This window comes from Pleurodeles waltl, chromosome 2_2 (genome assembly GCF_031143425.1).
Source record: "Pleurodeles waltl isolate 20211129_DDA chromosome 2_2, aPleWal1.hap1.20221129, whole genome shotgun sequence".
NCBI classification, from domain to species: Eukaryota; Metazoa; Chordata; class Amphibia; order Caudata; family Salamandridae; genus Pleurodeles; species Pleurodeles waltl.
In genome coordinates, this window is record NC_090439.1 from 111,903,951 (window position 1) to 111,931,849 (window position 27,899).

Here is a 27,899-nt window from a genome sequence, read left to right on the forward strand (position 1 = left end):
TAGAGTGTAATGCTCAAAACAGAATAATAATTTGGGGCGGATTGGAGGGTGAAAGGAAAGAGAGAGTAGGGAGTAAGGATGGAGAGGACAAGTGGCATAGTAACAGTGTCATGGGCCCTGGATTAAGAAAGGAGAATGGTTGACTGCAATTTCAGAGGGAAAATACAGCAGTAATTAGAGTTCTGTGCGCTCTATAGGTCTCTAGGCCCCAGTGCCACTGCACCTGTTGCTCCATTGATAACTAGGCATCTGGAGAGAAAGTGGATGGGACAGAAAAAGAGAAGCAAAAGGAATACAACAGACAAAAAGAAGAAAGAGAAGGGGGGTCGCAAAGAAATAAAAGTAAGAAGGAAAAGAAAAAAAAGAGAAAATGAAAACATAAGAAATACAGCAAACGTGAGACAAAAGAAAAAAGGGAAGGAAGCTAGCGAGTGAAAGATGAAGAGGAAAAAATAATGAAGTGTGTAAAGAAAGAAAAATGAAAAAAAAAAAAAAAAAAAAAAAAAGGAAGGAGGGCTAGTTGGAGAAACAAGCAGCGAAAGAACCAGAGTATGACATTTACCCATTTCCCACAGACACAGAATGGGAAAACCACTTTGACACTTCGGTCCTGATAATTAACTTGTCGCTTCCACACACAGCCGGCAAAAAGGGGGATTTTTAGTAAAATGTGGATTGACTGATAAAGATAAGAAAAACACCAGAGAAAAGAAGATCTTAAAAAAAAAAAAAAATGAAAGGATGCATACAGAGTCAAAGGAAAAGGCAAATAAAAAAGAAAGAATAAAGAGAAGAGAAAAAATTGTTATAGAATGAACGCCTGATGAAGAAAAAAAAAAGAGGAACGAAACAAGGAGGTAGCGAAAGGAAGAGGGAAATAAATTAAAAAAATAGAGGAACAGAAATAAACAGCTGAAAAAAAAAAGAAGAGCTAAACTGTTAACATGTGGATTTTAAGAGCTGGAAAGAGAAGTGGGAGAGAAAGAAAACACAGAGTAAAGGAAAGAATGGAGTGAGATAGATGAAACAGACACTCCCAAATGAAGATGACAGCTAAGAATAAATGTGATTGGCTCCCCTACATCCTCAAACAGAAGTCAGAGCATGGAACAGCAAGGGGCACTGCAGAGATTAATTAGCGGAGTTGTATGTGAACCCCAATACAGCAATGTTGGGGCGCTTCACATCAGGATTGGGGGTATAGACAGAGCTGTGTCCCAGCCCAGAGCTGTAATAGCAGAAAGGCAACGGTTCAGGAATGAGAAACGAACGGGCCAATGTGTAATTCCTGGATTTTGGAATAATGGGGCACCACAGGTTAGGGTTGAGGTGCATTGACAGTTGTATGTGGGCTGCAGTACTGGAATAGTAACAGACACACAAGATCAGAAGTGAGGGTTGTTAATGGAGCTATGTGTGGTATGTAGTATTGGTGTGCCAGTGTTGCAGAGTGTTAGCCTGGAGGTGCCCTTGTGAAGGTGTGAGTGGGGCCCAGTATGGGAGTGGCATTGCCTCTGAACCACAGAAGTGAGGTATCCTGAAGGGTGTGTGTGAGCCTTAGTACTGGAAGAAATGTGCACTGAATGATTGAACTGGTGGATTCTGGCAGAGCTGTGGTGGTTCCCATCAACAGTGGTGTTGGATGTTAGACTTGAGGTGCACTGGCTGAGCTATGTTTTGCTCTTTTGGGTCCAGTATTGGCTTGGCAGTGGAACTGAATATAAGAATTGGGCTACTGTAATGGAATTGTATGTGAGCGGATTCCAAGTATAGGAAAGGAAGTGACCTCGACGGGGTAGAACTGAGGTGCACTGATAGAGCTGCGCCCGAGGTCCCAGTACTGGAGCAGCAGACTGTACTGATTGCAAGAACTGAGTTGCTCTCGCAGACAGCACGTGTGGTGCAAATAATTACAAGCAATCTTCTGCCATTGCTCTCAGCACACAGGCAGTCCCACTTGGTAAAGAAAATCCAAGCCAAGGAAGGGCGGGAGCCAGGCAGCTGAGAGAGGGTGTGGAGAGCCCACAAAGACCAAATGTGACATAGATAAAAGCCTGATTTATAACCTTGTTTACAGCTAAGCTCAGAGGAAGAATGCTCTGCACATAAAAAGGGAGGCTTCCCTGGGCAGGAAACAATGTAAAATATATATATATTTATATTTTTTTTAAGTCCCCTATAGACCAGATAAACAGGACAAAGTGTAATTATACAGTAGTTGGTCCCTGCTCCCATACAGAAGGAGAAGAGACAAAGAGGCATGACTGACCACTAGCAAGCAAGGATTTTTAAAACAGAAACTAATAAATGTAATAGCTGGAAACCCACAGCAGTAGTATACTTAAAAGTATAAAAAGAGGTCGTACACTTACGCTCGACATAAAGAAGAAGTATACAAGAGGTCATACGCTCAGCCTTAAAAATGCACTTCCAAATGCTTTTTGCAACCACAAGTGCTTTCCTCTACAATGCAACCTCTACAATAAAGCCTTCCCTTTTAACTTTATTAATGCTGGGAAAACAGCAGCAATCAAGCATTGGGAAAGCCAACAAGTCTTGCTTTTGGAACTTACTGGTTTTGCCAATGTTTTTTGGATGTTGTACAGTATCGCTAACACGGGGGGCAGCATACAAGTGCGAGCGCATCACAGAAGGGTGGAGTAGAAGCACCCTGCTAAGACAGTAAAATACAGCATGGCGAGGAAGAGAAGCATACAAGGAGGACAGCTAGGGAAAAAAAAAAAAAAACATGCAATCTCAAGGAGTGCTTAACCAACAAGAAAAAAAAAAATGTTGTTCAAAAGTGAGGGGCACAAGTAAGCAGACATGCTCCAGGGAACAGGCAAACCTAAGCGAATGATATAATGCCCACCCACAAACTAAACTATCAGTGGCAAACACAATATGTTTTACACTACACATTGTATACAAATGACATGCCATCTGTTCCCTTTACCTGAGGTTGTAGCGGCACATTCATATGAGACATTATGGTAATGATAGCAAGATTGCGTACAGTAATAATACCACATAGCGTTACCAAATGATGCAGTAAGCGCACTATGAAGTGAAATGGTAACACAATGGGGAACATCACATTAAAAGGGCATTCACACCATCACTAGATTTCAGTAGACACCTCATGCTGCAATACACACAAGAGTCTATAACCAACTAGGAAACTCCAATATTCAGGAGTTATGGGCCAAAAAACAGATGCAGTTGCAGGGAAGACCGCTTAAAGCAGTGAGTAGGACATTTGCCCACAACTTACCAACTTATAAGAAGTTTACCAGGGGTGACATGACCACCTTAATGCATTCGCCTCCTTCCTCTGAAACCTAGTGTGAGACGCTAAGGTCCTGCCCACCTGTAACATCCTATGGGGCTAAACGTATTCATATACAACATAGGTAACTTTGACAGCATCATGTATTACTGCATGAGCTATGTATAGGATAGCCCTTGATACTGGATAATTTCCACTAGGAGTGTTGATTATTAAAGGATCATTGTGTTTCCTCTAAGATTTTATTGTTGGCAAATGACGAAACAGGTTCGCCCAACTCTCAGAGCTTCACGGTGTCACAAAGCAATATGCTAATGGACCCTACATTGCATGGCATTAGATTTCATTTTACTACCCTGCGTGACGTGACAATAGGAATAAGAAGTATACTGTTGAATTCTTCTATAATCCAGAGCAACAGGGATATCTTAAACAAGTAGTTTGGCACAATGAAATAGCCACAAACATTATTCTGCATGCATCACATATTAACACATGAAATGTAAATTGTTCCGTGTTTCCGCAGACTTAAAATGGGAGGTAAAACCTGAGCATCTAGCATAAAGACTAAAGAGTAATTCCTGTGAAGTAAATGTGTGCATGGAGCTACTGCATTCCCAACATGTGTGTCTGACAAAAGACACTAACATTTGTAGTTGGCACCATCTTTTAAGACATTCATCGGGGATCTTGCAAGCCCTGACTAATGACCCACCTGGCAGCTCAAAACTGATTGAAACATATAGGAGTACACATACACGCCAAGTACATTCCCACTGTTTTTAATCTGCCAAGGGTGCCCTTAGAATGGAGCACACACAAGGGTGTCACCCACAGGCATTTTAACAAATTACCAGAATGCTAACAAACTGCACGAAAGTTACATCAAAGTGTGCCCTCCAAGAGTGGGGTCAAGCGCTTCGGGTGAGGACTCAATGAAGAAGCACGTCAGACTAGTGCTTTAAATGGAAATATAGAAATGCAGGTACTCTATATTTACAGTTCCTGATTACTCCTAAGAAGTGCCAGTACTCATCCATTGTAATGTTTTGCAACAGTGCTGAGAAGTTCAGGTACTCTCCCCTTCAAATTAAAGAAGTGCCGGTTCTCAGCATGGGACAATACGTGCCCATTTAAAGCAATGCATCACAAGGAATCGTGGGGGTGAGTCCTTAACAAAAAAAACAACAAAAAACAACAACAAAAAAGGATACTATTCTGTTTGTACACCTGGAAATAGGGGTAAAAAGGTCATCATAGAATTGGTTTGAATCTTCCATGTTGCAGGTGAGGAAGTCCCAGGTAACCTACCTACACAAATTTCTCTATCCCTTATTTACAGTACATAAGGAATTATAAGTGTGATGAAGTGTGCTTATTTGATATAACATATCGAGTGATATGCCAAAGGCATAAGGTGAGAGATTACTACACCTCTGGGCGAAGCCAATGCCCAACTCAATGCCCATCTTAAAGAATTGCTAATAATAAAGGCAGCTGCACTGCCAAGCCAAACCTGAAAACGGACTCGAAAATGTGGCTAAAAGCCTTAGTTATCAAGAATCTACAAGCTATTATCTGCTCCACCCATTTTCTCTTGCACTTTAGGCCACTTAGGCACTTAGTTATTTTATGTGCTGAACTGGCTATAAAAGGCACCCTTCAGATTCCTGGGCCTTTGCTACATTTTTCTATGTCTGCCAGCTTCTGTTTTTTACCCAAGACCATCCCCATTTTCAAACTACTCGCTTCTTCACATCAATAGGAAACCCTTTCATTTCTGATCATAAATACTCTTTCCGTCCTACCACCACCGATGACCAGTAGAAAAGTACAAGGGACCTATTACAAGGAAAATACACGAGTAATTCTGCACTATTACAACTTTTCCTCTGAGGTACGGGGATTACTGCAGAAATCTGTGTTTTGCTTCATGTTGCTATGTTATCTATTGATACAATACAGCATGTTTTATTTGGCGAAATGTGTCCATGGAAAACCCATCGCGTGCATTACTATCCCATTTATGGTAGTGCTAATTCACACAGAAACTCCAGTTTTCAGCCAAATAGTTACCACAAGCAATACTGCAAAGGCGGCCACGGGCTCTTATCTCAACCCAGCCCACTTTAGTACAGTATTACACTAGACAATTCTTGAACTAGCACGAAAGCCGGAGGTTCTCACGTAGTTCAGCTTTACAACACGTCTCAATCACAAAAAAGCGGGGCCTCGTCTGACAACGCACACACTTCTATTAATGGAAACTTTGAAGCACAAACGAGAGCAAGTTCCTCGTGGTAGACAGCAGTATCTGACATAAATTTCATTCTTCAGTTGGTAACTAACATTAGTGACGTTTAATGGCAAGCTGGCCAATCGTGCGAGTGAAACTCCACCCCCAACGATGCAGCCGATAAACAACGCATTTGTGAGCAGAGTATTTATAGGACAATCTAGGAAGCCCGACAAAAGTGTACTTGCCCGGAAACACTAACCGAACACCTAGAAATCATGTAAACACGGCCCACCCCTAGCCCACGGTTATCCATCACCTACAGAATTTTCACAAGAGACGAATATGAAAATACTTGGACTAACAACCTTTGCTGCCTCTAGGACGCTAATGCTGTATGGTAAGGTGAGACAGCATTCGCCTTTGGCCTGAGCCGAATGGTTACAAGAAAACGCTGGCGTCTACAATGCAGGTATGAAATTCAAGATCCATGGGGCAAATTTACATTTGGGTTGGTTGAAAATTTTGACTCACCAAAATCTTCACAAATAAAATTGCGAAACATTTTTATTTTTTTATGCAAAAAGCAAATGGTCAATATCTTGCATGAAAACTTAAAGCGAGGGCATAACTTTCATACAAAATAAAGTGATTAGAGATACCAGCTAAATTCGGGAGAAAATGTCTCAAGGCCGTGGCTCAGTTTCGCAGTTCCACAAGATATTTTCTACCCAAGTCAGTCTACAAAGAGATAAAAAATGCAAAGAGCTTAATTGCTGTAAGAAGAAAACACAAACTTGCTCCCAAATCTAAATTCTATGTTCTGCTATTCCCTTATTCCAGAGAGGAGTCCTATTTACACCACAAAAGGCAAGTAACTAACACATTGCCTTCACTCTTCATATTTTGGATCAACAATGTGCTACCGTTAAAGAGTTTCAAGGCACAAGTTTACTGTATTACACAAGTGGGTTTTAGGAAAGACTGCATCTCGTTAACATGCCTAGAAATTGCCCACAATTTAGCATGTGCAAAAGGCAAAACGACTTAATTCGTCTGATGAAATTATTCTAGTTCACCCAAGGCCACAAGCATTCTGTGCAATGGACGAAAACGCCCACAAAATGCTGGCAAGCCCACATCTTACATTTTGTGAAAGGTAGTTCAAAACTGCACTGCTAGGACGGCCAAGTCTAGCTCTAAGCATTACATTACAACATGTTGATACACTGTCCCAGCTCGAGTGTGCGACGTCAGATCCAGTGAGAACATGTCGTATGACTACTGTGTGGCTTGGCGTTAATGAGTCTAACCAGTCAATGCCCTGGGGAAGTAAGCAACACAGTCTGCAGCGATCCCTTCCTCAACATCAGGAATAAAACGTAAAGCAGTTAGTTCACACACGCAGGTAGGCAGCCAAAATGAACTGTCGCCAGGGAATGAAGGGCACATAAGTTGTCTATATACCAACTTTGCGTAAATACCAAAAGGAGAAAACTATAGAAGTGGATGGAAGGGACTCATTCGATCACTGCAGAAATCTCTTGAGGTAGTACAATGTCTTTAACCCGCCAGAGGCTCTGCTATAAAGCAGGCTCCTTTGGGAAAATGCCAGAGAAAAGAAAATATCTCAAACAAGTCCCAGAAAGCTGTGTAAAGAGGCATGGTCGCCATGATACAGGCACCTGGTCCATCTGCTATTCTGATGCGCAACAAAACAATACAGCACCATGCAGTCTAAAGACTGCTGAAAAACTAGGCACAGGCAGTGGTGGGTGGTCAGTAAACCAACCTATTCGTCAAGTCCAGGGAGAAGAGATTTACACAACAGGTAAGTCTTAGCGCTGCAAACTGTCCAAAATAAACTGAGCCTCCGCCCTCCAAACATCAAAAACACCAGAAGAATCAATTGTTCAGTCCTAGATGGGCTACTAATCATGCTTAACATTCATACCAAAAGCGTGAATATTCAAAGCAATCACCCTGCATACCTGTCTCAGTTGGGTGGTTCATTGATGTACTGACGTCACTGTGCAGCTGCACAGACCATCATAAACAAATACAGCCACTCCCAACATTTGAAGCTTTTTATAATGTTCACGATTGGATATAGCACAGAAGTTTAGCTTGCGTTTTTTAGACTGGGCCAGAGACTGGTCTTTCTTTAATGTGCACCTGGGTATAGGAATCCAGAGGATGGAGCATAAGATCAAATGGTCCCCAAAACCACTATACTCTGTCCATACCCTTCCGCCCCACCAAATATAAAAATATCAGCTCCTAAAACCCAAACAGTCATAATGAAATGAGGGTGCCACATGAAGTCCACTACAATGGCTCTTTCTGGGGTAGTCAAATGTTTTCCTTCATATGCAGTATCAAGGGTTGCAAGTCATAAGCAGGTACGCATTACTTTCATATCCAGTGTGAATGGAAAGCGTAGTCCTAAACAAACGCCCAAATCAGTGTTTTGCTGCAAGATTGTACTAATACCTCTCCGAAGTGTAGAGTGGAAAAACCTGAAAGGGAAGACTGCAAACTTCCCACCCAACACCGCAGGACTGCGCTCCAAAACATGTTTGGTTAGAGGAAGCTACTGATTCTGGGTGTGGTATGACAACAGCCGCAAGAAACCTCTCCAGCGCATTGGAAGGGCGCGTATGTGCTAGAGTGGGCGGGGCGGAACTGCACAGGAAGCATTTCTACATGTGGGCTGAACTGTAGGATGCAGGCTTTCCTCAAAAGGCCCACGATAAACAGGAAGCAATTTAGGCAGCAGCTCGCTAGTTAAAAAAGAAAGCCTCCACGATTCATCCATAGCTTAGAAAGCATTACATACCGGCATTAACCACTCAATACTAAGTAGCATGCTGGGAATTCAATTACCATGCAAAGAGGGTTCCGTTCACAAGAATTAGCGAAGCAAAAAAAAAAAAAAAATGGTGAAGCAGATTAGCTAGACTTTAGAACTAAAATTTGATACCTATATACGACACAAATATGAGAGAAAGAGAGAAGGAGAAATAATGAGAACACATGTAAGAGATGGGACAGAAGTACTGTTCTGGTATACAATTAGTCTTTTACACATAGTACACTCTTTGCTGTATACCAAAGTACAACCTATTCTAAAAAAAACATACGCACTGAACCCAAAGCCCGATGCCTCACTAACGAGACGACGTACTATCGTTCAAATGCAGAGAGAAGAAATATTCTCCAACTGTAAACAATTATTTTCAACCGTTTAAGAAATGTTTGCGATGCAAACAGACTCTGTGCTTGAACCTTGCACGCTTTCCAAATAATATAACCCCGAAAACGTGGAACAACTTTACCCTAGAGGCAACATGCACTTCCGTCCCATGACAAACAATAAATAAATAAAATAAAATACCTGGCTGCCCAAAGCCTGAAAGGCATTGCAGCTCCTAAGTGCAAACAAAAAATAGGAAGCTGTACATGGCTGGAAAGCCTATAAAAACCCGTGCAGGAAAAGAAATCTGAAAACTAAAAACGTATAGATTGTGGGGTTATCAGTATATTACTACAGTGTAAACCGTTTAGTTAGGCGTTCTCAGTCCAGCAAAAACTGCAACAGTAAGAATCAGCCCATTATCTCTGCCAGACATCAAACAAGCATTTTCAATGAAACGGGTCTCGCATTTGCTCGAGTTAGAGCTATTAGCGTTGTAAAGAAAAAAAACGCAGCGCAATCGCACTATGTAAAATGCAGCGCGATGGCGCTGCGTGGAAAATAAACAGATAAAGTAGTCTGGACCCCAGGCTCAAAATATCGAGCCTCGTATGTTTCTAGTAGTTTACCGGTGCTGTGTAGGTGGGCTAAACACCAGAAAACGAAAGCAAGCGGATTTTAAAAGGCAAGCCCACGAACCAATGTAAGTGACTGAAGTGACATGGGCGTGGTTTGAAGCCCAAAGAGAGATTACTGAATGGACTGAGCGCTTTGCGCTCCCCCATGAAAACGGGGAGCAAAATTAGAAGGGTATAGCTTGCGTGGGTGCAGATTTTTTAATGGAAGTATTAACCCTAAATATTAGTAAGAGGCACACATATCCAGGTACCAATAAGATTTCAGCCTGCTTTTCGATTGCTTCTGGACCAGAAGTAAACATAGGATCTCGTCTTCAATACAGTACCTAGGTAGTCTTAGCTTAGAGTGGGCTTAGAACTCACCCAGTACTTACCACTGGTAGGCTTAATTGTCACTCTTTTGCTTGCTAATTTGATGGCTTGTGTGGAATTCCTTCGTCTTCTCTTTGACCCTCACCTGAAGCATGAACGCATTACATGCGTCCTTTCACTGCTCGTGCTCCAAGCACTACTTTTTCTTTTTGGTTAAGCACGAGGAATGTTATGCAGTGTGGATAAAAACCATTGGCACAGCCATTAGATCCCAAAGCAAAGACCTCTTGACTTTACCAATGCTTCTTATTTTTTGTGAAAACTTTCTCAACCAACAAAACGCTAGTGGAGACATGTGAAAAAGGCAAAATAGCACTCTGGTCTAAATGGAATATAAAGCCACATTTTTTGACAAAGGGAGAAACTATCTGAAGATCAGCGACTGAAGATAGGATAACAAAAACATGAAAAGCAAATGATAATTTATTAATCACCATTCTGATTGTATCCCACCGCTGTAAGTGCTAAGACAGCTTTAACAAATGCAACACCCCCAGTGAAGAGTACACTTTCTTGGTAGCTCCAGTAACTTGGTAGCACTGCAGACTGTCTAAGAGGCCCTGGCACAACCAACTGCATAGCTTCCAGAAAACTGCAACACAGCCTCTCCAAGGGAACAAGGTTGAACAAATTTGAACACTATGCCCCAGACCTCAATCAGAAACCCACTAGCAAATGAAGGGGCTGTCAACCTATAGGCTCATGTGAACTGTTCTCAAAGTCCTCCTTCGTGTCTAAAGCGTTCTCTGGCTTCACTACAGAACATTAAATTCTGCACCATACAGAGTGCATCACTTCTACGGACAAGGTACTGACATTAAACTACGACGCCCAGAGCAGTAGATAATGTGTTCAATAGCATTAAGCATTGTACCATTACTGTGCACACACTATATACGCAAAGCTTTATTATTTGAAGACTTTCCCCTCAAAGGAAAAAAAAATCCTCCCCAGGAACGCCTCTGCAAATGTCAAATACTTGTAATCAGCGTATTTACATAAAAATAAAGTTTTTTATGTCCGTTTGCAAGATATCTTTGTGAATATTCACTCAAACCTATGGAATCCAATACATCGTCTCATAACGTCAAACCAACTGTAAAGCATTATGCCATGACTCAGGTTAAACGTATACAGTGGATTAACCCCTGGGTGCCTGGAGCGAGCTGTTCTCGTCCTCGCACACGGTTCCCTATGTGACGGGGACTAGATCAGCTCGTCCTGCACCCGGCCCATGGGGGGAGCGCTATCCTCCCTCCCACACCCCCCAGTCAGGGATGGAAGGGGAATCGCATCCTCTTTCGCATCCTCTTCCACTCCTGACTCCTACCCCCCTCCCCCCTCGGCAATCTGATGTTAGCGCGATCACTGCGCGCCAATATCATCAAATGCTGCAGAGGACGCACTTAAAGGCATTTGCTTCCAGCGTGAGTGCAGAGAGGAAGCATTTCAGGTGAGTCCTTCTCCTGGGGGGTGGTTGGGGTTGGAAAACAGACACAGGGGGAAAGGAAAGAGGTTTTATTTCCCCCCTGTGCCTGTTTTCAATGGATTCATGCTCCACGATCGCGGGCGAGGCCTGCGATCATGGAGCAGGAATCCACCACTAGGCACCAGGGCTGTTCTTATCAGTTTGTTTTGGGGAGCAACCCCTTGGGCATGGGTCACTCCCCTGGGGGCAAACGTATATACATGCTTCAGACCCCCCTGGGGGCAGAACGACCATTTTTTTGGCTGATCTCGTCCCAGAGGGGGTGGGGGGGGGGGCAAACCCACTAGGTCCCAGGGATTGTGTTCTGTGTGTTTGATGTGTCTTGGGGGCACCCCTTGGGCAAGGGTTGCCGCCCTTAGCGTTAGCCATTTCTGTAGCCCTCCCCCAGAGGCAGATCGGCCTATTTTTCTTTAGGCCCATCTGCCCCCTTGGGGGGAGAAGCCACTTAGGCACCAGAGAAAATCTGCAAATTCTTGGCGGCAGGGTGTTTATCAACTTGTGAAGTATTTGTAATTATAATAGTTTATTTCTTTTTTTGTTCTAGTTCAAAGCTTTTGCTTCCTTTGTTGTGGATCCTTGCGGTTTTAGCAGTAGTTGACCTGTGGTTTGCTTAGTTGCATGATTTAGGTAAGTAAAAGCAATTTACTCCAGAGGAGTATTGTTGACATGCATGAATGACATGTTTGTAGGTGGTATACTAATTGCAGGATTGCGAGTGAAATTGTCCTTAGATTTGTGCACAATGATATTTGTGTTGTCTTATGTCTAATTTTCTTTTTAGTGGGATATCATTGGGGATTGCTGTGTCTGTGCAGAGGAGTTGCTGGGGAGTCTACTTTTTCAGGCAAGTGACTGGTATAGTATTTAAGTACATAACTCTTTGTGATAAAGCCACACTTTGTTTATTACTTGTTCTAGAAAGTGCTGGTTGTTGTTGGCAACCCATTTGTTGTAAAAAGGATCATGGCTAGTCGCAGAGTGACCGCTCGGCAGGTTGTTGGCATGCTTTTTGAGTCGTTATCTGACCATGATTATGAGACTGACTCTGCATCTGAGGCAGAGGATGAAGTGAGAGATTCTGGCAGAGAGTTTTCTGTCTGAGAGGAATCTTCTGATGAGGAGGCCACTCTGAGTGCAGATGAAGGGCCTGTTTTAGAGGAGGAGGACACTGATGTACCAATAGTGCAGCAGGCTGGGGCTGAAAGGTTTCCCTTTGGAAGGCCTGACACCTGGGTTGACCCAAACATGGAACATCCACAGTTGCTTGCCTTTACCGGTCTCCCAGGGTGTAGAGTAAATACAGAAAACTGCCTGTCAATTTCAAATTGTTTATGGACAATGTATTTTTGGAAGACATTGTTGAGCAGACTAATTTGTATGTGGAGCAGTATTTGAGGGACAACACTGCCAGATTTAGGCCTAAGTCTAGAGCTACCCAGTGGGTTCCCATAAATCTGGAAGAGATGACAAATTTCGAAGGTTTGACTTTTTTGATGGAGTTGATAAGGAAGCTGTCACTGGTTTCTTATTGGTCTACTAGTCCCTTGATGGCAATGGCTATATTTCCTGCAACCATGGCTCGTAATCGCTATTCGCTTCTTCTTCGGATGCTGCATTTTGTTGACAATGCTTTAGCCTTGCCACAAGATCACCCTGATTGTGACTGTCTTTTTAAGGGTAGGCCTGTCCTTGATTATTTTGTATATCGGTTTTCAGAGGTGTATGTTCCAGGGAAAGAAATAAGTGTGGACAAGTCTTTGGTCCTAGTCAAGGGGTGTTTGGTTTTTAAGCATTACATTCCTAGCAAGAGGGCACAGTATGGAATTGAACTGTATATGCTGTCAGAAAGTAGTACAGGATATTTGTATAATTTCCGGGTTTACACTGGTAGAGATTCCAGTATTCACCCCCCTGGTTGTCCACCCACTTTTGGAGTTAGCGAGAACATTGTGTGGGAACTTGGTAGACTGTTTAACAAATGTCACCATTTGTACGTAGATAATTTCTACACTGGAGTGCACTTGTTCAAGGAGTTGTTCAGAGTGGACACTGTTGCTTGTGGCACAATCCGTTCTACCTGGAAAGACTATCTAAGGGAGCTTGTCTGTAAAAAAAAAAAAAACTTCAGCGGGACAGTGCAGTGCCTTGCGGCTCGATGAGCTGCTAGCTCTGAAATTTTCAGACAGGAGAGATGTGTACATGCTAACTACCATCCATGATGAGAGTACTTCCCCTGTGACTGTTTGGGGTCAGGCTGCCGAAGTGCGCAAACCTGCGTGCATTTTGAACTACAATAAGCACATGGGTGGTGTTGTTAGAGTAGATCAGAGGTTGGAACCTTACACTGCTCTTCGTAAGTCTTACGTGAGGTATAAAAAGTTGGCCATACATTTATTTCATTTGGCAACTTTTAATGCTTTTATTGCGTTCAAGGATTGTTCACCTGAGTCAAGGATGACATTTTTTATATTTCATGAGTCAGTGATAGAGTGCCTTATTGTGGTGGAACAGGCAAGAGTTCCTAGAGTAGCAGTAGTGGAGGATGTGGCTAGATTGAAAGATCAACACTTTCCGGATCACATTCCTTCCACTCCCAAAAAAGACTTGCCCACTTAGAAGTGTAGAGTCTGTGCCCTAAGAGGTATCCAGAGGGAGAGCCAGATGTACTGCCCCGATTGCCCTTCAAAGCCTGGGCTGTGTGCGGCCAGCTGTTTCAGGAGTTACCACACCCCAAAAAAATTCTGGTAAATACCGTGAGCATAAACTGTCTGTTTTATATTTTCATATGTTCAGTTTCACATTTCTGTCATGTTTTCAATTAGAGCTTTTGTGTTTGTAGTTTTGTACTTATTTATAATTAGTTAGCGGTTTCTTTATTGTTTAAAAACAAAAAAAGCGATGACGGTGTGAGTGGAGTGGCGCTTGGCTGGCGGTATGCATGGAGTGGAGCTTGGCTGGCGGTGTGCATGGAGGGGAGCTTGGCTGGCGGTGCCAGCCAAACATCAGTTCACATACTCCCATCAGCTAGTGTGATTGCTGTATCAGGTATATGTAAGTGATGGGCCCTTGAGTGGCGCGTCTGTCGATGAGTGTTGTAATGTGCAGAGCCCATGGCTGGCAGCGTGAATGGTCTTGTGCACGTCATGTATGAAAGGTATGTGAATGGACTGTAAAGCGGTTGGTGCCTTGTCGTGGCTTTACAGCTCACGAGTTGTGAGTCATTGGTTCAGTTTTTTGGCCTTTCAGTTATTAACAGTGCGTTTTATTTTTGTGAAATCTCCTGTTAATAAAATTTGATCTACTGAACCATCACTCACCCTTGTGCCAAATCCAACCACTATGTGTGGTAAAAATGACAAAACCTGCTCCACTGTAATTAGGCGTCACAGCACACCCGTGACACTCTAGGTGTCTCAGGTGGGACCCCGATGATGAAGCATGCCACCAACTTGGTTGGTGGGTGAGGAGTCTTAAACATAGCCCAAGTGCGTTTCTTGTCACATTTTTAGTGTTTGGAACATCACAGAAGTACGTGGACACATCAAAATGATCTATTACAAAACTACCTGTGTTTGGGGGGGAGGGTGCACCTATGTTTTTGGTCCCATGTGCGGCCTTCATCTAGGGAAACCTTCCAAACCTAGACATTTTTCAAAACTAGACACCCTAAGGAGCCCAGGGAGGTGTGGCTTGTGTGGATCCCCCAACGTTTTCTTACCCAGACTCGTCTGCAAACCTCACAATTTGCTTAACAAAAGCGTATTTTCCTCACTTTTCTTTGTAGGATCACCGCCCCAGCACAAATTTCCTACCCCCCAGCGTTCCCCTCAGTCTCCTAAATAAAATTATACCTCACTTGTGTGGATCCCCAAAGCAGAGTCAGCCTAAAGATGTATAAAAGAAAACTATGTGCTTATCAACTCACTGTGCAATCCCCTCAATCTCTACAGGTTTTTGGCCTTTTTCTGTTGCAGGCACCTCGGTCACCCACACAAGTGAGGTATCATTTTTATCTGGAGACTTGGGGGGGGGAACGGTGGGTGGAAGGACATTTGTGGCTCCTTTCAGATTCCAGAACTCTGTCACCAAAATGTGAGGAAAAGGTGTTTTTTAAAGCCAAATTGTGATGTTTGCAAAGGATTCTGGGTAACAGAATGTGGCGAGAGCCCCACAAGTCACCCCATCTTGGATTCCCTAGTTTTAAAAAAATGCACAGGTTTGGTAGGTTTCCCTAGGTGCCGGCTGAGCTAGAGGCCAAAATCCACAGCTAGGCACTTTCCAAAAAACAGCTTTGTTTTCTTTGGGAAAATGTGATGTGTCCACGTTGTGTTTCCTGTCGTAGGCATTAGGCCTACCCACGCTAGTGAGGTACCATTTTTATCGGGAGACTTGGGGGAACACAGAATAACAGAACAAGGGTTATTGCGCCCCTTGACTTTCTCTGCATTTTTTCCCCCCATATGTAAGACAGTTTGTAAAAAATATGTCTATTTGAGAAATGCCCTGTAATTCACATGCTAGTATGGGGACCCCAGAAATCAGAGAAGTGCAAATAACCACTGATTCTCAGCACCTTATATTGTTCCCATTTTGGAAATACAAAGGTTTCCTTGATACCTATTTTTCAGTCTTTATATTTCACCAAATGAATTGCTGTATACCCGGCGTAGAGTGAAAAACCAGTGAAAGGTGCAGCTCATTTATTGGCTCTGGGTACATAGGGTTCTTCATAAACCTACAAGCCCTATATTTATCCCAGCAACCAATAGAGTCAAGCAGACGTAACTGTATATATTGCTTTAAAAAATCTTGACATCGCAGGGAAAAGGTACAGAGTAAAACAGAGAAAAATGGCTGTTTTTTTCACCTCAATTTCAATTTTTTATTTATTTCAGCTGTTATTTTCTGTAGGAAAACCTTGTAGGATCTACACAAGTTACCACTTGCTGAACTCAGAATTTTTTCTTTTCAGAAATGTTTAGCTTTCTGGGATCCAGCATTGGTTTCCCACTCGTTTCTGTCACTAACTGGAAGTACCCTGAAAGCACAAAAAATAGTAAAGTTGGGGTATGTCCCAGTAAAATGCCAAAATTGTGTTTTCTGATTCAAGTCTGCCTGTTCCTGAAAGCTGGTGATTTTAGCCCTGCAAACCCTTTGTTGATGCCATTTTCATGGGGGGAAAAACACAAGCCTTCTTCTGCAGCCCTTTATTCCCCCCCCCTTTTTTTTTGTAAACAAATTTTTTTCTGAATTTTGGCTAATTTCTTGGTCTATTTCAGGGTAACCCCCAAACTCTGGGTACCTCTAGAATCCTTAGAATGTTTGGAAAAAAAGGACGCAAATTTGGGGCGGGTAGTTTATGTGGACAAAAAGTTATGAGGGCCTAAGTGCGAACTGCTCCAAATAGCCAAAAAAAGGCCTGGCACCTGAGGGGGAAAAAGCCTGGCAGCAAAGGGGTTAAACTGGGAGCAAGGGCAAGTGACCACTTCTAGTTCAATGAGGAAGAACACACAACTTGTTAGCAGTTGATGGGCCGGATAGGGTCGCACAAGGTCAAATAAACAAAGCAAGCATAAAAGCATTGCATTTGCACAGACATTTTGGAAAATGTCATACCCAGTTGTGTGGCCACCTCCGAGGGTCACATATCTCTTAGCACTACAGGCGTAGCAATGGCAGCATGGAGAGGAGTGACTGAAGTGCTACAAAAAGGTCAATGCACTAAAAAAAGCAGCTGACTGAACAAAACAGCTGATATTCTCTCTTTATAAGCAGTGCTTTAAATGGGCCGGTACTCTCCGGTACTCAGTACCGGCACTTTTTTATTTTGAGAGGGAGAGTACCGGCATATCTCAAGAAAAACGTAATACTTTTAATTGGAGAGTACAGGCACTTCTCAGAAACAAGCAGGTACTCTGGTACAGAGTACCTGCACTTCTATTTTTCCATTTAAAGCACTGTTTATAAGTAACATAACAGATAATTACAGCTCTACTGATAAGGCCAAAGGTCGGTCATAGGTACCCTATGCTCACGCCTGGAATGCTGTCAGACACCTGCGTGCATTAGTCTCACCATGACATTCCAAAAAAAAGACTGTAAAAGAAAACCCATGAACGATACAATTTACATGCATACCACTTATGTTAAAATAGTCGGTTTCAACAGTACTGTCTGAAAAGCCCCCGTGGGGGAGAGACAGATATAAGGTAAATCAATCTGTGTTTACACACTGTGTGATCTACTGTAAACTGCTAAGCACGTTCGACAACTGAGTTGCTCCTATTTAGACTTCAACATTAACGAAAGCTCAGCTTGCCTCAGGGGCATCATCTGCTATGGACAGAAAAACAGCTGTTTCTACACCGATGTTAGCAAGCAGACACCATGAAAAGGAAACACCTACAAAAAGAATGGATAAGAGAATAAAAATAGGAGTCCAACAGTAGAGAAGAGTCTCCAATTGATGAAACGATGTTAAAACAAGGCAACTAACATGGATTATGAATAACTTGGTGAGCCTCATAAAATGTTACAGTCGAGTATAAATCTAAGATTTTTTTCTATTCCACTTATTCAGCTCAAAAGACAGCCGTTGGTAAGGCAGCATATTCACGCAGGCTGACTTAAATCCCTGGTCTACTTCCGAAATCGTACGTTTAGCTGCCCAACAGAGGTCATGTTACAGTAAAGAGTCAGGGGGTGCAACAGGTGCTCAAGCTAGCTTCTTGAACCTCTGGGGCATTAGAAGCGATCCTTCTAAGAGCCACTTGTCTGTTTGAACAAGCACGGATTCTGCACCTTCATGATCACAAGGGGTGTGGCCTCAGGCAAATGACTAACACTTGGCCCTTACGCTGACACTATTACAAACGTGGATCCCGAGGCAAAGAAGCTGTTGGGAGGTGCTCGGACTGTGCAAACAGAGATGCCACGTAGTTAGTGTGCCCCTCGAAAAGGGTATGGGGATAGCAGGAAACACTCAGGTATCCTCATAAAGGCAGGTGCAGTCACTCACTGCATCCACCTATAGGGAAATCCAGGTCCCCTTCCAAATGAAGGTCAGGCCGCTGCCAACACAGACAAAAGCAGACCAGCAACATCAAAAACAGAATCCACCTTTCAATAATGTGTGCGAAGTCTGCTCCTGGTGCAATCAGGGCAGAATGTGTGCCAAGGCGCTGCCCGGGGTAGTGCACCTTATATATAATAGGGGGGACGGCGATTTTAATTACTATTCTTTGATGAAGAAGCTTACCGCCTGGTAGAATTTGAGCCCATGGATAAGTATAACACTGAACATATTATGAAACATTCTAATCGTGCCCTACAATTTTGTTCATGTCAGCGTTTCATAAATGCTCATTTTTTCAATATTTAAAGCCCCTATGTGGTTTAAGAAATCCCCGCCTCATGGCCCCCACACCTTCTAAGATGGTATGGTAGCTGGCTTTTCCCAGGCGGAGCTATGGCAATGTATAACCAAAGACCATAAAGTTCTGTGTGGGAAAGTGAAAGGTATTCCCTAAGTATATCACATAGCAATAAAACTGAATACACTACAACACAAAGAATAGTTGAGTAGAGGTAAGAAGTGTAAGTGTATACTTAAACCATGATGATGCAGCAGTAGACAGTGCCATGGATGTGCTAAAGCAAGAGTCTTAATTAGAAATTATTAATGAATGTTTACGTATTTTGAATAATGACTTATGCAGAAAATTAATAACAGAGAAAAACAATGCACACTTTTGAAATTGTGACCACGAAGAATGGCCACCAGTCTTTACGAAATGTACTAATTGATGGTTAATACTTATGAAATATTGAAAACGTATTAGATTAATGTAGTAATATTTCATATTGAGGGTTATGAAGTATGTTCAAGCTTATTGATTGTAGGCCTTAACTTAGTGAGTGTCTTGGCCTATTTTGCCAGGCCTCATGCAGAAGCTGTATTTCTTAGTGTTAAATAAAGATGCTGACAGAGTGAACTAACTATGAAATGTTCATTGTCTTGTTAAAAGTGCTTAGCAGAAGCTTTCCATGAGAACCCACTAGCAGGAGACAGTGTCCTTAGAACTGTAACAAGCGATGTGTAATGTGTGCGAGAGGTTCTTTTCCAGGATGCCAACAATGAAGACACTGACTGGAGACGAAGGTGCAACAAATTCGATACCTGACGAGCTGGATGATGAGGACATCGTAAAGCGGACCAATCAATGTTGTGTGAAGAAAGAAATATTAGAATTAATTGAATTTGGTATAGAAAGATTACTGGGTCGAGTAATAACGTACGATTAACTAACCAATAGGGAATTAGGGGATAGTTTGGGTGACTTTGATAGAACAACATAACAGAGGGAAAAGATTTCAGACCTTACTCAGATTAGACTTATGTAGATTTTGAGAGAAGAGGCTTTAGAAGAGGTTTGAGATTCTGTCATTGGGCTCATACTCTCCGACTGAGAGCCTGATGTTTTGCTCATCGATTGATGACCTGAGGACGAGGACTGATTGCTGACCCATACCCTGGATAGGTAGATATGACTACAAGACTGAATTGCATTTTTATGCCTTTTCTTTCTAGGTACCAACTGCCCTGTTTTAATAGTTTTCTAGCAAGATGTTTTCCTAAATTTGGTGTTCTAAATTGTTATGCATGAAGCTCCACATGTTGATGCTATTCACATGACTGACAGATTGCAGGGACAAATGTTTGACCAGCTATCTTGCTGATTGCGATGTATGTGATTACTTCTTCGCAACTAACTGGTATTAATCTGCACCGTTGCTTTAGAATGTGTTGTGATGCAAGCCTTGATTAGATTGCATTTCTTCCGTCGCTTGGGTCAATTAGTATTGTTTTTATATGCATTTCATTCGATTTTGAGATTAATCTACATGACTTTAGCATTGTTAATGTAAGGGAAATAAACGTACTAAAAACTTTATTAAAGGGGTGGTTATTCATGGCTGAAAAGTCATGGTGCGTGACAATTACTGACTATTGATTGTTGAAGTGACTAATGATTATTGATTGTGATTTGAATTATTGTTTCTGTTCTGGAAACATGGTAACAACATCTTAAACCAGTCAAAAGGTTCATCGACCTATACGCGCCCCCTTGTAAGTTTACTTATTAAAGATCAATACGCAAAAAGATGTGATATTATTGTGGGTCAATAGTAACAGTAACAATTTCAGTATTGTCATACAATCAAACTTACATTCATCAAGTGTTCCAAGAAAATAATTATCTGTAAAAGAGGCAAAAGTAAAGGCCTGTTTGTAATACTCAAACCCTCCTCAACTGACCATCTTACACTAACATCAGCAGACCCTGGGAGTCCCAATGCCCGAAGTAGGCAGCACCATAATTACAAGCCAATATGAAGTTTTAAAAATTCTTCCAAAACAACTGTATCTAAAGAAAGCTTCAGTCAAGTAATGAAAATATGCTTGCATTATTAAGAAATATAATGCTTTATGTGATTGAGATAGATATATATATATATATATATCTCAAACACACGAGCTGTAACCATAACATTTGTAACTATAGAGAGATACACTTTTTATGCTGTTCACTGGGATTACACACTGAACGATGATTGCCTTTGCATGATAGGGAATATAAAAAGAAAAATAGTAAGCATTGTAGACAGATACATTTTCATTTAATTAAACACTTACTTCTTCAAATAACACCCAAGACTAACACAAAACTTAAATCTCTTCTAGAACTTTCCAACCATATAATCTTTAAATTAACTTTAAAAGTACTCCACTGCACAAGTGGCAAGGTTGTGCTAGGGAAATTCAAAAAACTAATGACTGAATTATTAACTGGATCCAACCTTCGGTCACTCACATTAGATTTACACCACTTACTTCAAAAAGAGAGGACAACATAGCAGGCCGCGAGAGAACCTTGAACAGCAGTGCTTTACTACGTAGCGAATACTGTTCTTCTTTATTGAATTATAGTGCTAAAATCATGCCAGTGCACATCTGGGAGGAACGGACTTTCAATAGACAATCATAACACAGAGGCTCAAATCAGGGTTTTAGGTTATCTCAGTTATATAAGGAGAATAATGCAAATGCACCAGTTTAACACCATTCTGTTTGGTGGATGCAAACCTGTAAGAATAATGTACTGCAGCAGGAAATCCTTCCCTGGGCTAGTAACTTTTACTATAACACTGGATGAATACACTTACTACAAAGAAGAAGGCATACAAACAAGGCTTACCACCAAATAAAGAGGAAAGTCTGGAGACTAAGCAGATTCCTGCTTTGAAGCTTAAAAATGTTCAGGTTCTTTGCGAATCACTACAGGAGGGGGGCAGAGGGCCTGGAGAAGGTTCAGTCTCCTTATCCACTGTACAAGGTGTTTCTACGTCCCTAGTACTGTGCAAACAGGTAAGACTAGTATAGTGAATTTCTGGGCATTCCTTCCAAGTGATCCTGAATTAGGTGATCCATATTAATTAAAACAGAAGACTGACCTGGACAGCGTCTGAACACAAAAGGTGAATAGAAGGACCCAGCAAAATTATAAAGCATATGGGTCTGACTGCTTTCTGGCCGAGAAAGAGACTCATGTAATTTATGTACCTAGTCTCTGTTAAACAGATATTGTGAACAATTATTGCTACATAAGCAATTTGTAGTTTGTCAGCCAACCCTTGATTCTCACCACACTTACATTGCTACCAGGCAGACACAACTGGCTCCCCTGGCACCTCATAGGTTCTATTAAGCTTTTGTGGCAACAACAGCTAGACTTCAATATTGGGTACTCTTGTTGAAGTTTGGTTTAGTCCACTACAGGGAAAAATGGTATAAGAAGGTCAGAGCTGCTGTTGCAAGCAGCTGAAAGCTCTGACAATATACACATTCTTGGTGATATTATTACCCATACCCTGCTCAGGGCACATCAATTTCCTATCACTTCCTGCTCCAATCCCTAACCACTCTCTTGGCACAGCAAAACAGATCACAGATGCTGTTGGGACAGATAAGTAATTTAAATGGCGATGGACGTGCATCCCCGCCCTGACAGCTCCAATCGTAATGATGTCTGGATCGCATACGGTGATTTTTGCTGCCATGGGCTAACATATAATGTGAGTGAGCCATGACATAGGCATATTTCGGGGACTGTAGTCTTTCTGGACTGTAAAAGGCACCCAAAGTGCTACTCTCACTGATCATCCCAAGTGAACAGGTCCTTTTTACTGGCGTCACTGGATTGAGGCCTAAGGATCACTAGTTTAAAGCTCTGCTGAAGTGCACGTAACTCACCCATGGCCTTCATTGGGTTGGTATGTAGCGCTGCACAGTGCTTGTGTGGTATACATTTGCTCACTGTATGTGTGTCCATGAATGGTACACTGCAGGGATAATGCAGTACTGTGAAGTGCAGTATGTGTGTGTTATATACATGTGCATGCTTGATAATGGTAAAGTACATCAATGAGTGCTTTCCATTTTGACAGACCCAGGAATGACTGGAGGAACTTGAAGAGAGAAAATAGCAGAACCCCGTCAGACAGATTTGTATACTGCTACAGTTTTGTAAGCTGGGTAGGATACAATGGAGCAAGGTAGAGCCAGGCTCTCTGTACCCTACAAGGGGTGCTCTTTGATTCAGGGATCTGTAACTGGGAAGGGGCTTAGGAACATTTCAGGACGGAGATGGGGAGGACAAGGAAATCATAAGGAGTAGGGCTGGGGACCTGAGATAACCTTTTAATACACATATCACTGTGATTGACATCCGGGTGTGACCCTCCAGTCACTCCCATGGACTGTGATGTAGAGCTATCAGATTTGGAGTCACTTCTGCTGTGACAGAACTGTTTCTGGGGAAAGAAAGAACAAAAGAGAGAGCACGTCAAAAACAAAGCAACCCCCCCCCCCTCCAAACATAAACCTAAAATAGAAACTAAATCACATTTGGCTTCTGGAAATGCACTATTAGAAGGTGAGCTTGAGACCCCAAAAACTGTCAAATAGCCAGTCGTCTGTGAGAGGAGAAGGTCTGCAAGACTTCTGCCTGTGACCAGGACTGAGGGTCAAGGATTGCTAATATCCCAGCATGGTGAGGGGACATCACCCAGGGATTCCAAGACCACCTGTCCTTGGAGCCTGGAACCTAGAGTACTAGCACCTGCCTGCTTACCAAGACAAGTGTGTCCTGTGAGGGTGTGGAGAGCGCTGGAGTGTGCAAGGTCCAGTGGAGGGACCCCAGCGAGTACATATGTGTAGCGAGGTGTGAGGAGATGGGTGATGCACCAATCAGGTCATTGCCTGTGAGCAGGCAAAAAGTCAGCAACACCCCCATATTCCAGAGGAGGGACTCCATGAAGTGAGCTGTGGCCTCTGCTGCCCATGTGCAGTCCCAAGTAGATGACCCAGTATCCCAGGTGGAACCACTGTGAAGATATATATGGCTGGTGGAGGTGCCTGGAGGATTGCTGCTGTGCTGTTCTGGTGGTAGCCCCTGCACAGAGGAGGAGAAACAGTGACCCCTTAATGGCACCAGGACAAAGCAAGAAGTGTGGTCTGGTTGAAGCAACAGTTGACAGCAGAAGGAGGAGTTCTGGTGACCCAAGCAGACCCAGGTTGTGATAAGGACCAAGACTGGCACACACTCCCCAAATCCGTAGGGAGGTACCCAAGGAACTTATCAAGCATCAGAGGACTGCGCTGAACACTTTTGACTTTAATGGAAACTCACAGAGGGACTAATGAGGCTCAGACCACTAGTTGGGCTTAACCTGAATGTCTCAGTGTATGGGGAATAACCACGACAGCTAGCTGGAGGGGAGTGGAACTCAGGGACCTGCCTTTGAAACACTACGGCCCTGACTCAGGGGAATGTGTGTATCGTTTGGGAATGTAGTATTTAACATTGTGATTGTACACAAATACTCCTTTTTTTATTTTTATAAAAGCAAATATTTGACTGGACAACTATTTATTGCTGCTGTGCGTATTTGAGTTGTGAGCCTGTTATCACCTAGCTATATCTGCTCTTCCCAGAGAAGCCTTACAATGCTTGACCCACGCTACCACTGAGAGTCAAGTTCTGAAGGGGCACTTGGCTCAGCTGCTCGGGATCCATATTAGACCGGGCCCAAGACATCAGGAATAAAAGGCCTTAACCCCCATGATTGGGGCCAGTAACTCCTGCTTGGCCAAAGGACCTATGACCAGAGTTGTGATATGTCAAAAGCCATTTCAACCGCATCTCACCCATCAGTGACCTCCAGACACACCTTCACAGCAATCAGAACTCTTCCTCTGCATGACACGGCGTCCGTCAGCTCTTTGAAGAAGGCTGCATACACATTCAAACAAATTGCTTACCACATCAAAAAGTCTACTTCAAGTTCTATACAAAAAAGCCCACGAAAGTATGCACTGCTGCACTTGTCTAATGTCTTTAAATGACAATCTAAGAGCTCGGTATGCTCTAATATGCAACACACGCAGGGGTGTTTACATTCAGACTCCCCTGAACATTACCACGACTAACACTATGACAAGTCGCCAATGTTACGAGACTAACCAACCAGTGAAAAAATACCATAGTCACGCCAGTGACACAGTATATACCTAGGATATCTAGACTGCGTGAGAGTGTACGTGGGGCTTGGTTAATGCATATTTTTATGGGTATAGTTTAATGTAATGAGCTCACGTTCTGCTTATAAAGTACTCTACCAGATAATAAACACAGCTTCATTTGACCAGTGTATAGGCTCCCTCAATATACTAAATACATGTAGCCTCCTACAAGGAAGAGTCCGGGACACCACCGAGCCCAATACAGGTTCCCCTCAGCACCCTACACCCCAGTGTACAGAGCGTGCAACCCAGTAGACCCCTCGCTGTTCCTTCTATATTCGCCTCGCCACTCCTCCATACCCAGAACCAATGACCTTCGGCACACGCTACTAGGGGGCAGTGCCCTTTATTTTTGACTACACACACGTCGAGTCTAATGTCGAAACCACCCCATAAATAACATGCCACCAGTGCATCACCTCAAGTATTTCCAGCATATACACAGATCTTATTTCCGTACACTATCCACCACCTTCAACAGTGTACTCGTTCGCTACGCTGCAAATGCACAACCATCTGCAGTGCCTGTAACCCCTTCTCGCAGTAGCGTCACTCCGTGCCCCAGAAGTGCCACCTCCCTCCGGCGACCCCCAGCACCTACCTGCGTAGAAGCGGATGAGACAGGCGATGTCGGGCTCCAGCCCCTCGTCCTGCAGCCGGCTCTGCTGGCGGAAGCCCAGGCGCTGCAGGTAGCGGCTCTGCAGGTGCAGGGGCCTCTCGTGCGGCCGCAGGCGGCGGGCCGGCTCCCCGTGAAGCTGCACATATAGCGCGGGCGGCTCTCCTCCGGGGGCGGGATCCGAGCACAGCTCTTCGGAGGACGAGGAGGCGCTGCCCCCGCCGGGTCCGGGCACACGCAGAGCCCCCTGGGCCCCCGAGCGGCCCGCCGGCGGCAGCAGGCGCCGCGCCAGCTCCCCGGCCGTGGTGCTGAGCGTGCAGAGCACGGGTCGCGGGGGCGCGGAGGCCGGGGGCCAGGTGGACACGTGCAGGCACCCGCGGCCCCGCTCCGCCCGCACCCACTCCCGATCTGCCGGCTGCAGACCCGCGGAGCCTAGGGTGGAGGGCAGGCTGCGGCCGCGGGAGCCTTCGGAAGGCGTGCCCGGCTCTCGCCGCAGCCGCCGCCGCCTCCGCAGCAAGGAAGAGCCGCCGTCGGGCTGCAGCAGTAACAGCGGCCGGAGCGGGCTGCCCGGCTCGCGCCCGCCCTCGCGCCCCCCTGATTCACGCTCCATGGACTCCCCGCAAGCGCAGCTTTGGTCGCCGGGGTCTACGTCTGCGTCCCAGGCATCCCCCTCGTCCCCTGCCCGACCCGAAGCCACTACAGCTGCTGTCTCCAGCGCCATCCACGCACAGCTCCGCCCCCTGCCCGCCGCGCGACGGCCTCATGAATATTTAATCAGGAGAATTAAAATAAAAATAACAAACTAGACACTCTTTCTACGGTGCTACTACATATTCATACCCGGCGTCATAAAGGGGCGGGACGGTGCCTTTGCATAAAAACGTGACTCCGAGTTGGGCTGTTTACCATCCGCCAAAAGGTCTTCTGACGTCGACATAGTAGGCCATCCTTCGGACAAGATCGCAGTGCTAGCCACTGGTGTGATGTCACCAGAGCAGCTCACTTTAAACAGCTGCGTAGCTTGTCAGGAGAATAATGCAAGTAGCAAAAACATTGCATTTCAAACAAAAAGGGTAACTATGAACATAGGCGCACAAAGCAAAAAAAATATGTGGTGACAGACATTGTTTTGAAGAAATATTTTGCTGCAATAATTGTAACTACTTTGAAAAGCGGATAAACCGTAATTGCCACTAATTTAGAAATCAAAATCCTTTTATTATTTTAAAGGGGATCTTTTCATTCTGTGCTGCCTAATAATTACCATTCTAAAATGGTCACTCACGCCCTTGTTCCGAGGCAGCCCTTCTCCAGTTTAGTCCTTCTTTTGTTTACATGCCTCACGTGCCTCAACCAAAGTGACAAGCTCAATATGGGCGTGACAACTTCCCAAAAGCGGCCATGTTAGGTGGATGTAGCCTGCGAAGGCGGGGTCATTGCAATTCCTTCCCCTAACTGGTTATTGGTGAAATTCCTACACACGCAGGCCGTATGCTTTGTGTTAAAACCAGATTACGTTACACACCTCACTGTATACTCGATGACGTCTGTGCTTGAGTATTGTGATGGAGGTGGAAGAAGAACTCCAGCCAGGTTCAAAGGAACATAACCGTCAGTTGTGGCATATGGAACGGTGAGACATTAGGCAAGTCACACCGCGAGACAGCTGATCAACAGCACTGCTCGAGCATCGAGAGAACGAAGTAAAAGTAAACGAACCAGGGCGCATACAGTGCAAGATACAAAACACCATCTTATTGTTTCAAAAACATGATATAACCCAAAATCTTCGAAGAGTCTAGGACTCCTGATATCTTTACCGCGATAATTGTTATCAATCTAGTGTATTACCAGGCGCACGCGTCAGGCTTTCAGCATTTATTCTTGTCGCTTTTCTCTCCCACTCAGAACACGCATCAGCAGAGCGGCCCAGAGCCCAGCTAAGGGCGTGGGTTGTCTCGAAGAGCCCTGAAGAACGAGTTACTTACCTTCGGTAACGACTTTTCTGGTGGATACATTAGCTACCTGTGGATTCCTCACCTCATGAATACTCCCATGGCGCCAGCATACTACGGAAATCTTCTTACTAGTCTCTGCACGTCAACGAGGACGTCACTGTCTCGCACGCGACGCCGTCTGACGTCATACAGGCAATAAGAGGTCCTCGACGACGTGCGGACGTCAGTACCAATCATTTTTTACGTGCATGAGAACAACCAGGCAATGCAATGAAAGAACAAAGCAACATCCATTATATTGTAAAAATACACCACATTGTATGAATAACTGTAAATCTTTTTTATGTATATATATATATATATATATATATATATATATATATATAAAACTCTTTCTTTTAAAAATATATACACACACCAAGTATATACATAAAGATATATACACATATACCCATATATA

General features: G+C 43.7%; 1 protein-coding gene across 3 annotated transcripts in view; it reads right to left on the reverse strand.

Moving 5' to 3' along the window:
• Positions 1–27,899, reverse strand: part of PHLPP1 (PH domain and leucine rich repeat protein phosphatase 1) — a 604,801-nt gene that overhangs the window by 570,527 nt on the left and 6,375 nt on the right. Inside the window, exon 1 of one of the 3 annotated variants that reach the window (XM_069219487.1) lies at positions 26,322–26,455. The exons of 1 other annotated variant lie outside the window; for it this stretch is intronic. In XM_069219487.1, coding sequence (XP_069075588.1) covers positions 26,322–26,418 — 97 coding nt within the window. In that variant the 5' untranslated portion in view covers positions 26,419–26,455. Of the gene's footprint in view, positions 1–25,466; positions 26,234–26,321; positions 26,456–27,899 lie in introns of those variants that run through there. One more of the 3 variants, XM_069219486.1, reaches the window with a different exon arrangement.